The sequence below is a fragment of the Pristiophorus japonicus genome, chromosome 11 (assembly GCF_044704955.1).
Source record: "Pristiophorus japonicus isolate sPriJap1 chromosome 11, sPriJap1.hap1, whole genome shotgun sequence".
NCBI classification, from domain to species: Eukaryota; Metazoa; Chordata; class Chondrichthyes; family Pristiophoridae; genus Pristiophorus; species Pristiophorus japonicus.
In genome coordinates, this window is record NC_091987.1 from 95349407 (window position 1) to 95365662 (window position 16256).

The following is a 16256-nucleotide window of genomic DNA, read 5'->3' on the forward strand; positions in this document are numbered from 1 at the left end:
CTCTTGGATAGACTTTTCTGCCCACTCAGGAATATCCTCCACCGTCAATAAGTACCATAGTTTAGATAGCAGGAAAGCTGCCACCACTGTCGCTCTTCCTTGCACTTTCAACTATCATTGTTCCCATCTTCACAAAATTTTTTACATTTTCATAATCTTCGGTTCCCAATTTAGTTGATCCACTTCATCCCTATCCTTCTTGCACCCCATAAGCACCCCTGGAACTTCTAAAACCTCCACCACCTTAAAAGGGCTTTCCTCCAACCACTCCTCCCTACTCCTTCCCACAACCAGGCCTTGGGACTTACTATCATTTACTCTGGCTCCTGAAACTCTACAATACTCCTCCACTACTCCCATAGCTTTCCTCACTGACTCCCCATCTCTCTATGTTGAGGTTGTGTCATGTGCATATTAGTGTATCACCGACACCTGCCCGGAACTGCAGGTTCCCCTTGTTCCTTTCGCATCATGTAACCTAATGGTTCTGCTACCAATGTGTACAACAACTGATCTCTGTATTGGAAAGTACTTGGATAAAAAAACATTACATTTAACACAGCTAAATGTGTTGGAATTAAAAAATCCTTATCCACTCAATGAAATTTTTCCCCAAACCAAATGCTTCCAAAACCATCAATAAAAACTCATGAGAGACTCTATCAAAGGCTTTCTCTTGATCCATCTTTAGCACATAAGCTTCCCTCCCACTTTCTTCCATGAGTTCTATCGCAAATCGGATTGAGACCACAGAGTCAGCAATGTCCCGACCTATGACTCCATAGGACTGAGAGGGCAAAACTATCTGTGGCATCACCTCCTTCATACGATTTGCCATAACCTTCGCCAAGATCTTATAATCCACATTTAATAATGTGATGGGCCTCCAATTCTTCAGATCCCTTCTATCCCCTTTATTTTTAAAAGCTAAGCTTATGATAACTCTCCCCATAGATGGAGGTCAAGCTTCCCCCAGTTTTAATCACCTTAAAAACCTTCAAGACCAATGGACTTAAAATCTCTAAAAATTCTTTATAAAATTCTGCACTTAGTCCATCAGACTTTCACCCCCCCGACCCCCCTTCATTCCACTTATTACTAATTTTATTTCCGCTAATCCTATTTCTTTGTCACATATGCTTCTCTCATCCTCTTTTAAACCCTCTTCAATAAAAACACTAACCTTCTCCATCGCAAATTTGGAAATGTCTTGTTATGTATGTAACTCTTGATAAAATTTACTAGCCGCCTCCATAATCTCCCCACTTTAATGATCTTTTCCCCAACCTTCAACTCTCCAATTAATGATAACCTTTGTCGCAACTTCTCTTGCTCTAGAAAATATCTAGTTCATCTTTCTCCCTCCAATGCATCTTTAGCCTTTGCGTGGAGAATGGCCCCCTTGCATTTTTCAGCTTGCAATAATTCCCACTCTTCCTTTAAAACCTTCCACTTAGTCGCTGCTCCCTTATCTCCTCCGTCAACTGCTTTACAGATGCCTGTAAACCTTCTGTTTATATTCTCTTCTTGACGCCGGTTAGCTGTTGCTCTTTCTTTCCCAAACGTACCGAAAAAACTTTGACCTCATATTTGAAATTGTCCCACCAAACTCTTTTTTCTTTCAGAAATAAAGGTTCCTTCTGAACATTTTTTATTATATTTTAAATCCCTTCTTTAAAAGCAATTTCTTTCAGGTACTGATTGTTTAAAATTCACACCCCTGACTCTTCTGTTCCTAATATTAAGAACCAAAGCCGAGTGGTCACTAAAAAATACTTTCTTATAATAAATCTCCATCACCTCAAAACTTAATCCTTCCCGTATTAACACAAAATCTATTTGGCTCTGTTTTAAAACATCACTCACACAACCTCTTCTGGAGAACTCCCTTTTTATGGGGTTCCAATCCCTCCATAAGTCTCTCAAATTTAAATTTGTCTTCATTTTTGCATTCATCTCTCCGGAGTTATCATCCTTAAAAGTCATCTGGGCTGAAATGTCCATCTGAGATAAAAAAAATACATTAAAATCCCCCACTTTACAAGGGTTTTCCGTCTTTGACACTTCTGTGAATAACCACCGAAAAAACTCACGACGCTTGCAATGGTCATTTGGTGCATAGATATTAAAGAGATCACAATTCAATTCATCCATTTGTACCTTTAGCTGTAAAAATCTCCCCTCGGTGTTCTTGTCCACCAATGCAACATTCTCTTTTATAGACAAACTCACCAAAACAGCCACCCCTCTACGATTATTATTTGCGCAACTTGCAAACACTTCTTCCTTCCAAACCTTCCAAACTCTTTCTAGGATATCCTCATCCCTAAAGATTTCTTGCAGACACAACAGGTCCATGCCTTTAAAACACTGAAACAACTGCTGCAATTTCTTCTCCCCTTCAGTCCGTTCACATTAACCGAGACCAATGTAATCATTGCCCCTATAAAAGAAGTGTGTCTGATAATCCCCCCATCATCATTTAATCTCTGGCCCTTCCCACCTCCCATGCTCCTTCCCAACTTTTGGGCAGCTGTTGCTTTCTCCTGCAGCCTCCGGCTCTTTTTCACCTCCTGTTTGAACTTTCTCTGCAGTTTCAGCGGCTTCCTTGCATTAAATGTAGGCCGTGGAACTGCTCCTTCTCCCTCCTTCTGCCCCTCACTATCCACATGATGCCCCCCCCCACCCCCCAATTACATATCTCCATCCTCCTCTGACTCCTCACTCTCGAGCTCTTCTGTAATCTCCCACTAAACCACAGCAGACATTGAGAGGGAGGAGAATGTCACTGCTTCTGGTCTCAGCACTTGCATCAGCGGTTTTCCGGGGGAGCTGAAGGGGGTAATGATTTTTTTTTTTATGTGAAATTCGGCACAGTGCCTGATTTCAATCCATTATCCTTCAATCATTTGCACTTGTTGACACATAGACCATTAAAATAAAATAAAAACCTGTCTCCCTCTTTAGCAATGCTGGATCTGGAACACAACAGCATTCCTAAACCCAGCACTGTTGAGGTGCTAATGAAGGAAAACACATGGGCTGACATATTTCCTTCATTTGAATTCACCAATATGAGCGGACATATTCAGCGCCTGCTGTCAATTCTAGTGGAAAATTCCAGAAGTGGCGGGGACCATGGTTCCTTGGTCAATTTTCTCTGCTTCGCTTCCCCGCCACTCCCCAACGATACCACCCGAAAACAGCTTGCCCAAAATCTTTTTTACCACATCGTCAAATTAATGAGATATTTACAAAAGCAAAATACTACGGATGCTGGAATCTGGAATAAAAACAGAAAATGCTGGAAATCTCAGCAGGTCAGGAAGCATCTGTGGAGAGAAAAACAGAGTTAATGTTTCGGGTCGACGACCCTTCATCAGAACTGGCGAATGTTCGGAAAGAACAGATTCTTAACCAGCACTGAAAGGAGGAGGGGAAGAAAGAACAAAAGGGAAGGTCTGTGATAGGGTGGAAGATAGGAGAGATTGGAGAAACAAAAGGGATGATGGCACAAATTTAAATGGTAATGCCAAGAGTTAGAAAAACATTAAATCAAGGTAGGGTGTGAATTGTGGGATAATGACCAATTGCCATTATAGACAAGGAGAAAAAAAAAAGAAGCAGGCTCTGGGGGGTAGGGTTTGGGTGGGGGGTGTAAGGGAGCCAAAATTGTTGAACTCAATGTTGAGTCCAGAAGGCTGTAAAGTGCCTAAACGAAAGATGAGGTGCTGTTCCTTGAGCTTGTGTTGAGCTTCGTTGGAACAGCGTAGGATTCCGAGGATGGAGAGGTCAGAGTGGGAATGGAATGGAGAATTAAAGTGACAGGCGACCGGAAGCTCAGGGTCACACTTGCAGACTGAATGGAGGTTTCTGCAAAGCGGTCACCCATTCTACGCTTGGTCTCCCCAATGTAGAGGAGAGCACATCATGAGCAGCGAATACAGTATACTAAATTAAAAGAAGTACAAGTAAATCGCTGTTTCACCTGGAAGGAGTATTTGGGGCCCTGGATAGTGGGGAGGAGGTAAAAAGGCAGGTATTGCATCTCCTATGCTTGCACGGATAGGTGCTGTGGGAAGGGGAGGGGTTGCTCTGGGTGACTGCGGAATGGACCAGGGTGTCGCAGAGCGAGCGGTTGATCCGTTGAACATGGGGGCTGGTGGGGTGAAAGGTGAAGACAAGGGGCACCCTATCATGGTTTTGAGAGGGAGGGGAAGGGGTGAGAGCAGAAGTGCGGGAAATAGAGTGGACACGGTCGAGGGCCATGTTAACCACGGCAGATAGGAATCCTGTTGAGGAAAAAGGAAGGCATGTCAGAGGCACTAGTGTGGAAGGTGGTGCCATCAGAGCAGATGTGACGGAGACGGAGAAACTGGGAGAATGGAATGTAGTCCTTACAGGATGTGGAGTGGGAGGAAGTGTAGTCCAGGTAGCTGTGGGAATCAGTGGGCTTACAGTGGTTACTGATCAAAAGCCTAGGGAATAGTCGGAGATGGTGAGGGAAGGGTGGAAATTAAAGGTGTTGCTATGGGAACCCACATAGGTCCTAGCTATTCTTGCCTTTTCATGGGATATGTGGAACTTTCTTTGTTCCAGTCCTACTCGAGTCCCCTCCCTCACCTCTTTTTCCGGTACATTGATGACTGTATCGGTGCCATTTCCTGCTCTCGCCCTGAACTTGAAAATTTAATTCACTTTGCATCCAATTTCCAATCGTTCATCTCCGACTCTTCCCTTCCCTTCCTCGACTTCTCCGTCTCCATCTCAGGAGATAGGAAGATACTGGTCAAAAAACTTTTTTCCTCAACAGAGGATTCCCCTCCGCTGTGGTTAACATGACCCTTTTGTTCTTTCTTCCCCTCCCCCTTTCAGTGCTGGTTAAGAATCTGTTCTTTCCGACACTCTCCAGTTCTGACAAATGGTCATCGACCCGAAACGTTAACTCTGTTTTTCTCTCCACAGACACTGCCTGACCCGCTGAGATTTCCAGCATTTTCTGTTTTTATTAATGAGATATTTAGCCACATTTTCCATATTTTATATATGAAAGAAAACATATCACTTATTCCAAGTTATTTTTAATGACATTAGGAAATATGAGACAATTTTCTGTCATTTTAATCTGGCAAACAATCGGACAATAACTGAATACGCAGCGTTGGTGCTATTTTGTGTCACACAACGGCTTGTCAACATATTTAAATTGGTGCAAACCCATTTACAACTGGAGTACAATATGCAGAAAATAGTGTCTCACAAGAGATGTGCGAGATTGGTTGACTTCTTGGGGCCCAATTTGGTCAAGGCCTCCGCCCAGCCAAGTGTCACCCAAAGTGCCGCTGAGGTACCGGACAGTACTTTTGGCGGGGTTTTCATCGGCGAGGTCCCTCGAAGGTCGGCGGGCGGCAAATCCACAACGTATACCACCAATCTGGGCGGGAGGTCTCATTCTCGGCGGCAGAGGTGCTTGCCGTCCAAGTGCCGTAGATGACGGAGTCGGGCTCACGGAGGGTCGAAGAGCTGAAAATAAAAATCAACAACAAAAAAAAAGAGACAACCTTCAGGGGACCCCATCCAGGTAAATACCTGTAAAGAAATAATTTTAAAACATTCCACTAACCTTTTTTACAGGATCTTCACACTAACCGTTGAGCACAGAGCAGCCTCCACGCAGTGGTCCACCGCCCGCACCAATCTGGCATCGCGGTGGGTGGGAGTCTACTCACGCTGACGTCAGCGGGCGGTTCCTGGCAGCTCTCCCCTCTCACCCGCTCCAGACCAAATCGAAAGTGGCACTGGGTGGTTCGACCAGAGGAATGTCGGCGGCAGTGGGCAGTAAGTTGATCAATTTCGGCCGCTTGGTGTTTTACATAAGACACCGGTTTACAAGAGTAAATAAATAAAAAGAAACCATAAATTCTGGGAACTGCCTAGAGTCCACACCCGAGACTATAACCTGCCTTTTCCCATTACAAATGCTGATGAGCCTGCTGTGAATTACTGCAGGAGTCTGACACTTTTTTCAGGGTGAGAAGTGATTAGGGATTTGAGTCACATTGTAATGCCAGATTTAAAGGTGCAGATTCTTTAGAATTTGTTTTGCTTGCACATCATAAATACTTGCTTACAGAGCAACCATTTGGATTATCAGATGTTGTGGCTAGAATGTCAGTGTATATTTATCCCAATTACATTTTTCACAAATACATTTTTTCAAGAGCTTCAAATGTGCATCGTCAGATTATAGCAAATTAACACGAGTCGGCAATCTGAGTCACAGGTCACTATTCTTGGGGAAAAGAAGAACTACCCAACACCCAACCTGGTTCTGCCCTTTTATAACTTGTAAGCCTGACCCCTAGTCCTCCCTATTCAGTTGAAATTCCCTGGATTCTGGAGAGGTCCCAGCGGATTGGAAAACCGCAAATGTAATGCCCCTATTTAAGAAAGGAGGGAGACAGAAAGCAGGAAACTATAGACCAGTTAACCTAACCATCATCATCATAGGCAGTCCCTCGGAATCGAGGCAGACTTGCTTCCACTCCTAAAGTGAGTTCTTTGGTGGTTGAATAGTCCAACACGAGAGCCACAGACCCTGTCACAGGTGGGACAGACATTTGTCGGGGGAAGGAGGGGGAAGGATTTACCACACGCTCCTTCCGCTGCCTGTGCCTGACCTCTTCACACTCGCAGCGTTGAGATTCAAAGAGCTCATGCCCTCCCGGATGCACTTTCTCCACCTAGGGCGGTCTTTGGCCAGGGACTCGCAGGTGTCAGTGGGGATGTCACACTTCACCAGGGAGGCTTTGAGTGTGTCCTTGTAACGTTTCCGCTGCCCACCTTTGGCTCGTTTGCCATGAAGGAGCTCCGTATAGGGAGTCTCGTGCCTGGCATGCGAACATCTGTCATTGGGAAAATGCTGGAGCACATTATTAAGAAAGTAGTAGCAGGACATTTAGAAAATCAAAATACAGTCAAGCAGAGTCAGCAAGGTTTTATGAAAGGCAAATCATGTTTGACAAATTTGCTGGAGTTCTTTGAGGATGCAATGAGCAAGGTGGATGAAGGGGAACTTGTAGATGTCGTGTATTTGGATTTCCAGAAGGCATTTGACAAGGTGCCACATAAAAAGTTGCTGCACAAGATAAGAGCTCACGGGTTGGGGGTAATATATTAGCATGGATAGAGGATTGGCTAACTAACAGAAAATGGAGAGTCGGGATAAATGGATCATTTTCAAGTTGGTAAACTGTAACTAGTGTGGTGCCACAGGGATCAGTGCTGGGGCTTCAACAATTTACAATCTATATTAATGACTTGGATGAAGGGACAGAGTGTAGTGTAGCCAAATTTGCTCATGATACAAAGATAGGTGAGAAAGCAAGTTGTGAGGAGGACGCCTAGAATCTGCAAAGGGATATAAATGTGCTGTAAATTTCGATGTTTCTATATAGATAGGCTAACATAATGGGCAAAAATTTGGCAGATGGAGTATAATGTGGGCAAATGTAAGGTTATCCATTTTGGTAGGAAAAATAAAAAAACAAATTATTATATAAATGGGGAGAGATTACAAAATGCTGCAGTACAGAGGGATCTGGGGGTCCTTGTATATCAAACACAAAAAGTTAGTATGCAGGTAGAGCAAGTAATCAGGAAGGCAAATGGAATGTTGGCCTTTATTGCAAAGGGGATAGAGTATGAAAGCAGAGAAGTCCTGCTACAACTGTACAGGGCATTGGTGAGATCAGACCTGGGGGCCAAAATTGGTGAAGGCCAAGGGCCGCCCAAAGGAGCGCCGATGACTGCCGAGATACCTGACGGTACTTTAAAGGGCGTGAGTTTCGGCAAAAAAGTCCTTTGAAAGGGTGCCCGGTGGCAAAAGAGGGACTTACGCCATCAATCTGGGAGGCAGCGGGCGGGAACTCTCAATCTCGGCGGCAAAGGCACTTGCCACCCAAATGCTGCCGAGGATAGAGTCGGCCCCAGGGAGTGTCGGACAGCTGGAAATAACAATCATCAAAAAAAAACATCAGAACACCTTCAGGGGACCCCATACAGATAAGTCGCTGTAAAGAAATTTTAAAAATGTTTACTAACCTTTATTGCACGTCTTCATGCCTACCATCTGGGATTGACCAACTCCTCGCAGCGGTCCTTCCCCATCCTGGCGCCGACTCCCGCCTGCACCAATCTGGCATATCGATGGGCGGGAGGTCACTTGCGCCACTTGGCCTTCCGCTGACGTCAGTGGGTGGTTCCCAGTGGTTCTTCCCTCCCGCCCACTCCAGACCAAATGGAAACTCGCACAGGGCAGAACCCGAGGAGGAATGTTGGCGGATCTCGGCGGCAGTGGGTGGTAAGGCCATCAATTTCAGCCCCTGGAGTACTGCATACAGTTTTTGTCTCCTTATTTAAGGAGGGATATACTTGCATTGGAGGCAGTTCACAAGGTTGATTTTTGAGACAAAGGGGTTGTCTTATGACGAAAAGTTGAGCAGGTTGGGCCTAAACTCATTGGCGTTTAGAAGAATGAAAGGTGATCTGATTAAAATGTATAAGATTCTGAAGGGGCTTGACAGAGTAGATGCAGACAGGATGTTTCCCCTTGTGGGGGAATCTAGAACTAGGGGGCATAGTTTCAGAATAAAGGGTCACCCATTTAAAACGGAGATGAGGAGGAATTCTCTACCCCAGAGAGCTGTAGAGGCTGGGTCATTGAATATATTTAAGGAGGAGATAACAACAGGTTTTTGAATGATAAGAGAGTCAAGGGTATGGGGAGCGGGCAGGGAAGTGGTCTTATTGGGTGATATGGCAGGCTTAGGGGGCCAGATGTCCAACTCCTGCTCCTATTTCTTATGTTCTTATGTTCAATTGAAACAATTGGTCCACATGAACACAATTTAGTTCCCTTATTATTTTATGTCTTGATCATTTTACCCTTAAGTCCATGATTCACTGAAGTATAGAGACCCAGATTGTTGAGCCTATCTGGGCTGCTGAGTTGATTTATAGAATCATAGAAAATTACGACACAGGAGACCATTCGGCCCATTGTGTCCGTGTCGGTGCACAAGATTTAAACTGGGAATTATTCTTGTGGCCTTCCTTTCAAAAACCTCAATGTCCCCCATCGTATAATGTCACCAAAACTGGGTGCAGTATTCTAATTGAGGCTTAACCAAGAACTTGTACAAGGTCAAAATGGTATGCTTTGTTTTATAGTGGATTATGCTTTGAATTCCCCAAGAATCCTGTTTGCTTTAGCTGTAGCTGCATGGCATTGGTCATGCACCTTTAAAGACTGATGAACAATAATGCTCTCTTTGACCACTGGCTTTATTTATTTTCCCTGTAGGGTATACGTATGTTTAGCATTTGATCTGCTCATGTGCATGGCATGTTATTTGTCCAAGTTAAACATCAATTGCCTAACATAGGCCCAAACCCTCAGCACATCTAGATCTGCTGGCAGTAATTGAGCATTCTCTACAGTCCTAACTCTCGCACATATCTTGGTATTATCCACAAACATGTGGATCAATCCCTCAGTATGTACAGCTAGATCATTGATGAAAATAATAAATAACAAAGGCCCTAGCACCGATCTCTGCGGGGATACCACTGGTAACTCCACGCAGACCCAGATCAATTGACAATCACTTTCTGCCTGTGGGCATTCAGCCAATTCTCAATTCACCACAGTGGATTGCCACAAGTCCCACAAGATTCTATCTTGTAGAGAAGCCTTTTGTGAGGTACCTTATCAAAATCTTTCTGAAACCCCTAGTAAACAACATCTATCGGGTTACCCTCATCCACTAACTCGGTGTCATATTAGACCCTGAGATGAGCTCCCGATTTTAATGGCTCCACCATTCAGCTGCCTAGGCCCCATGCTTTGGAATTCCCTCCCTGAACCACTTCACCTCACTACTTCTTTTTCCTCCTTTAAAAATGCTTCCCGAAACCTACTTCTTTGATTAAACTTTTGGTTATTTGTTCTAATATCTCCTTATGTGGCTTGGTGTCAAATTCTATTTGAAAATCGCGCCTTGGGATGTTTTACAATGTTAAAGGTACTATATAAATGAAAATTGTTGTTAGCCTGCTTGGAGTGTTGTGGAAGCAGCAATGCTGAATTATATTTATATATTCCACTTGCCAATGTCCAACAGAAACAGATACTTTTTGATATGTGAACAGCTGATGGAAAAATCGTCATTTTCTAACATAAAAAAAAATTAAAAGTGAATGTTTTCCGTATACTTCACAGCAGTTTGGTTATACTGCAGCTGGTGCAAAACCAAAGCGGTGTCAATCAACCCCCTTAGGGGGCCGCACGCTGCTTGTCAAAATTCAATGTACAGTCAGCTCAATGACTTTACACCCTCATCATACTGAAGGCTTTAAATTGCTGCGATATAATTCTTATGTTGCATCTGTGCAAACACCGCAATGTTACCAGTCCATTGAAATTCACCTTGCAAGTTATTCCAGAAAGCAATTCGCATTAAACAGAATTGAATTTAGGTGACTTTCTCTTCTGCGGGAGAATAAATATTTTCACTTTTAGCCTGCTCACTTCAAGGGAAATAAAAATCAGGAGAGATGTAAAATCGGTTGCCGATTCACTATCCCTCGTTTTACTCTGGCGCACAAAGTCAAGATCTATCCCAGTCTCTCTCTCTCTCTCTCTCTCTCGAGCACGGTAGCGCAGTGGTTATGTTACTGGACTAGTAATCCAAAGGCCTGGACTAATGATCCGGAGACTGCAAATCCCACCATAGCAGCTGGGAAATTTTAAATCAGTTAATTTAAATTAATCTGGAATAAAAAGCTAGTATCAGTAATGGCGACTACCATGAAACTACCGGATTGCTTAAAATCCCATTTGGTTCACTAATATCTGCCACCCTTACCCGGGTCTGGCCTATATGTGACTCCAGACCCACAGCAAAGTGGTTCACTCTTAACTGCTCTCAGAAATGGCCTAGCAAGCCATCAGTTGCATCAAAGGGCAATTAGGGACAGGCAATAAATACTTGCTTACAGTTACGCCCACATCCCGTGATGAATATTTTAAAAACGCAGAGAGATTGCTTGGAGCCAAGGATTGGTGATGCCCGGTATAAACAGCTGATTTTGTCTGAACCAATAGAACAAACAGCAAATTCTAATAAGGGCAACCCAAGAGGAGCAGCACTGGCTCAAACAAACTGTGGCAAATGAGGCAGGATCTCCTGCAAGATGCATTAGAAAAAAAAACATGTCTTGTCTGATTCAGATTAGAGTTTTTTATCCCCCTTAGTTCAATATTGTAGCTTGGAGACGTTTGTTAATTAAATCCTTAGACCAGTAAATGGACTGGCTCCTCGCTGAAATACTATTGATAAACAATGCAAGTCTGCCAGGCTGTATGTAGATTACTGTATCATGTCTTGCATTGTATACAACACTGTAAAGAATGTTTGATGAAAAGAAAAACAAGTGCTGGAAATTTTAAATAAAAACAGAATATTCTGGAGGCACACAGCAGATCCATCAGCAAAGAAAGATTTGCATTTATGTAGTGCCTTTCACGACCATCGGACGTCTCAAAGCGCTTTACAGCCAATAAAGCAATCAAAAAGAGCATGACAGGTTAATGTTGCAGGCTTAGTTCTTTTGCCAGAAGGGAACTTTGGACCTGGCTTGCTGCCACAAAGATCATGCCCCCAACATTCAATGGGTTCTTTTGATGTGCTGCAGTAACATTGGTGGAAATTTGGTAGAAATCACAGAGAAACAGTATAAATGGGCATTTTTAGTACTGTGCACAGTTTTAGGCTTCAAATGATAGGAATAATATTGAGACAATGGAGAGGGTACAGCACAGATTCACGAGGATGTTGCCTGATATGAGGTAATACAAATACCCTGTACAATGTAAAACTTGAAACAAAATGGGGCTGTTTCAGTAGAATGCAGGAGATTATAGGATGATTTGATAATGAGGTTTAAAATGATGAAGGAATAGGACAAGGTAGTTAGAAACAGATTGGTTCCAGTAGTTGAGGGGTCTAGAACTGGAGAATTATAGATATAAGATTAGAGATTTGGGACAGAGAGCAGGAGAGCTTTTTTAACACTGAAGTTGGTGAGGGAGTGGACTGCACGACTGGAGTTAATGATTGAAACAGAGACCATAGCCAATTTGAACTTGGAGCGGGACTGAAGCAGGTGGGGGCCAACGCAGGTGACAAACCATCATAACCTCAATAATGTGAGGCCCAGGAAGGGACAGCTGGCTGACAAGCAGGAGCACAATGTCGAGCGGCAGGAAGCTTTTGCCAGGGACAGAAGGAACTGTTCCTGACACTCAGGAATTTCATGGGGAGTGGATTTTGGGAGGGCTTAGTGATTGGCGGGGGAGTAGCCGGAGGCAGAGGAGACCTAAACTTGCATTGTGGGGCCCTCCTGCTCTTCCAGCCCTACAAAGGAGAGTAAAAAACACTTCAAAAACTTACCTCTTTGGACCTCTTCGGCCTCTGATTCCTCTTCCCACTAAGTTGGCCAGGTGGAGGGAAAGCCTCAACCGTTTCCCCACTTAAACCCATGGTTAAAATAGCAGTCGGGCCCTGACGAGGTCATCAGAGGCCAATCTGCATATTTAAATATGGGTCGAATAGCCGGTTCCTAGCAGGTGTCCTTATCGCCTGCTCAGACGAGCCTGTTAAAATTGTAGCCTGCAGGATCGGCCCGGGACATTGGATGGTGATTCCCACAGGAAATTTTAACTTCCCGGCTTCCACCAGGCAGGGTTAAAATTGCTCCTCCAAGTCAACATACAAGAGTAGGTGAGATAGGTGGTGGTGGGGATATGTGAACAGGACTACTGTTCATGCGGAGGATAAACACCAATAGGGACTGGTTGGATTGACCAGTCTGTCTCCATATTGTCATTTTTATGAATATCTTGCACGACTTGGACTTGGCACTGGGTAGGGTATAACTCCAATCCAGGGTGAAGTTTGGGTCAAATAGTGATCACAGTGTATTGGAGCCCTGAGCACTTCACATACTTGCTGCAGAATCCTTCAAATGTAATGAGGAATTGGGTGCTCACAGCTTCCCTTGTTAAGTACTGATTTATGTATGTTAATAGGCATGAACGTGCAGGATTCTCTCCTGGTGGGCGGAGTGCAATCTGTAGCCAAGCGCAACTTGCGATATAGTTTGGCTGTAGTCAGCTACCCTTCACACACTACAGCTGGGACCTGTCTCAGACAACTAGTACAGTATAACTGCAGCTCTAGTTGAATAAACACAATCTACTAAGCTTTAGAACGTACTGTGTAAAATTCCATTATACAAGAAAAAATGAAACTTCGTAAATATTGAGATCCTTTGATTTTTTTTTTAGTAAAATGTGCTGTATGTTATCGGAGATCTTTTGAAACAATATACTGAATGCAAAATCAGTTTAAATCAAGCACAGTTTTATATAAAAAAATTATTTATAAACAACATTAGCATTAAATAGTATATGACAGTTTCTCAGAGTGTTTGACCAGAATTTGATAATCTCTTCGATTTTTTTGTTAAATCTCTCACCTTCTAACTAAAGATTCACTAAAATACACAATTGCTTGAGAAGAATGCAGACAATTCGACATCAGTAAGAGAATACGTACCATATATATGAGTAAAGCATTAAATACAGGTGCAATATAACCCTTTGATGAATGGTTGTGTGGTATGTAAAATACTTCAGCATGAATGAAAAAGTTCACAATCGCCGAATGAAATGGTTCCACAAACAAAGCTCCTTCAGTGATGGTTTCCCTGCTCTTTTTAATGTTTGACTGTGCAAGATTATTGTACACCGGATGGTTCAACTTTGTGTTACTTTAAATTACACTGCCGCATGGCCAAATTCTTGGCCTTGGGACATAAAGATCCAAATTAGCTTAGCATTCTAAAATTAGGTTAAATACTTTCTACACTTTGTTCCTGAGAGACTTTGTGAAAAAATATAATTGAAAAAAAATATATAGTGTATTGAATGAGTAATTTCACAAACTTAGTGTGTGTGTCCCAGAGAGCTAAATTACATCTAAGTCTAGTTGTGGCTCAGTAGTGAAGTCAGCATTGGGGTTGCAGACTTCCAGCAGTACACAGTATCTTCTGTATAATATTAGGTTTGGGTAACTCAGGGCCACTCACTTCTATGGACCTATCCGGCCTTAATTGTAACGTTTGGTTCCGTTTTCTTAACATCTGTCCAATGCCCATCATCGGGAACTTGCCCCTGCTTTTAACCAGGTAAGGATTGCCCAGTTCACTGGATCTTGTATTATTGGAAACAGACGAAACATGGGATACCATCGGGGGTCTTATAAGATCCTTCTTTTCTTCATACACCGGCACGGTGTGAACGGGATGACTCGGGAGTTTCATGGGTCTTAAGCACTCGTGCTGCTGAACTGAAGCTGCAGTCTGTTCGTTGGATGCATAAGAGATAATCACAGCTGGTCCCATGCCTTTATGCTGAGGAATTAGTTCAATTCGATCTTGCCCCATACAAGGAGGATATCCACTGCTCACAATGGGATATATATCTTTTGTTCCTCGTTTTGAGCTCGCAATGTCCAGTGGCTGAGAGTCGTGCTGTTTGATAGACACAGGGGTCCTGGGGAGAGGGCGTTGCATTTCCAAGTACTCCAAGGAATGTGAATTGACACAGCCATTCTTGCTGGCTGTAGCTCCAGCAGTTGGGACAGGTACAACAGGAAGACAAGGTTCCAGCGTCAGTGCTGCAGAGAGGTAGTGAAAACAGAGTTTGACACTTCAGAGTTCCTGACAACAGTGACACTTTTAAATGACTTATTTCTCGCAATCATTTTGTAACCACAATAGAGTATACAATAGAATTTCAGATATTATGCAATGTCAAAATCTGTCTCACATTTCAAAAATGTGTGCATGGAAATGACACTATATGGCATTAAGAACATAAGAAATAGGAGCAGGAGTCGGCCATTCGGCCCCTCGAGCCAGCTCTGAAAAATTATTATAATGTATTATTATATGAATGTGTTATCTTTGTATTAAATTCCTTTGTCTGCTGTTTTAATTGAGACATTAACGTGTTTATTTAAACCCTTCATTAAAATAGCAGACAATAAAAAGGGTTACATATGAAAGGGTTATGTATTTGTATAATATTAATTGCACAATGTTATATCCAGGTTATATTTCATAGTCAGTATAGAATCATAAAATAGTACAACACAGAAGGAGGCTACTCAGCCTATCGAGTCTGTGCTGGCTCTTTCGAAGAGTAATGTTTCGGCGCATGCAAAAAATTGGCTATAGCGCTCTAGGAAGGAAGTGGAGCATTAAATCAAGCTTTCCACTTCCTTCTTGGAGCGCTAAAGGACTCGGGCGGGGAAGAAACTTCAGCAATGCTGCACACTGGACCGTGCAGCGTACAAATGGCCCTTCCCTTCCTTAAAAGGAAGGGTCATCGCTGCGGGCTCTACAAATAAAAACAGATCTACTTGGAACAACAAGAGAGCGGCAAACCTGCGCGATTAGCCTGGCACTCAAGCAGAGCGCCAGGCAGAACAATCGCAGGCAGGAACCCGAGAAATAAACAGCATCAATAAAGTTAAGTTTTTTTCTTAATTACCTCAGCCACCTCGCCTTTAATCATTGCCCCAGTAGCGGCCGGCCGCCCGATCAATGCAGGGGGCGAAAGTGAATTTCGGCCTCGGACACTAACGGGGTGATGCGCACAGTGATGACTTCACGATCTCCAGGCGCAGGAGATCGGGACACAATGCCGTAGCGCCACCGCTAAACTGTCGCCATTATGGTGGGAGTCGATGTCAGCGCTGCACCCGGTCGCAAAGGCATTTGCTCTCTATTAGCACCCCATGAGAGGTGCATATGCACCCATTTTCTAGCCCTATGCCTCTATTTGTGAAGTCCAGGATCCCATATGCATTATTAACTGCTTTGTTAACCTTGTCCTGTCACCTTCAAAGATTTGTGTACAAGCATCCCCCAGGTCTCTCTCTTCTTGCACTCCCTTTAAAATTGTACCATTTTGCATGTATTTTCTCTCCTCATTCTTCCTACCAAAATGTATCACCTCATTTTTTTGTGTTGAACTTCATCTGCCATATGTCTGCCCTTTCCACCAGCCTGTCTATGTCCTCTTGAAGTCGATTACGATCTTCCTCAGTGCTTATTACACTTCC

At 43.4% G+C, this 16256-nt stretch overlaps 1 protein-coding gene across 1 annotated transcript in view; it reads right to left on the reverse strand.

The window, feature by feature from the left end:
• Positions 1 to 13521: 13521 nt before the first annotated feature.
• Positions 13522 to 16256, reverse strand: part of hunk (hormonally up-regulated Neu-associated kinase) — a 62358-nt gene continuing 59623 nt past the window's right edge. Inside the window, exon 10 of the mRNA XM_070893015.1 lies at positions 13522 to 14804. Coding sequence (XP_070749116.1) covers positions 14134 to 14804 — 671 coding nt within the window. The 3' untranslated portion in view covers positions 13522 to 14133. The remainder of the gene's footprint in view (positions 14805 to 16256) is intronic.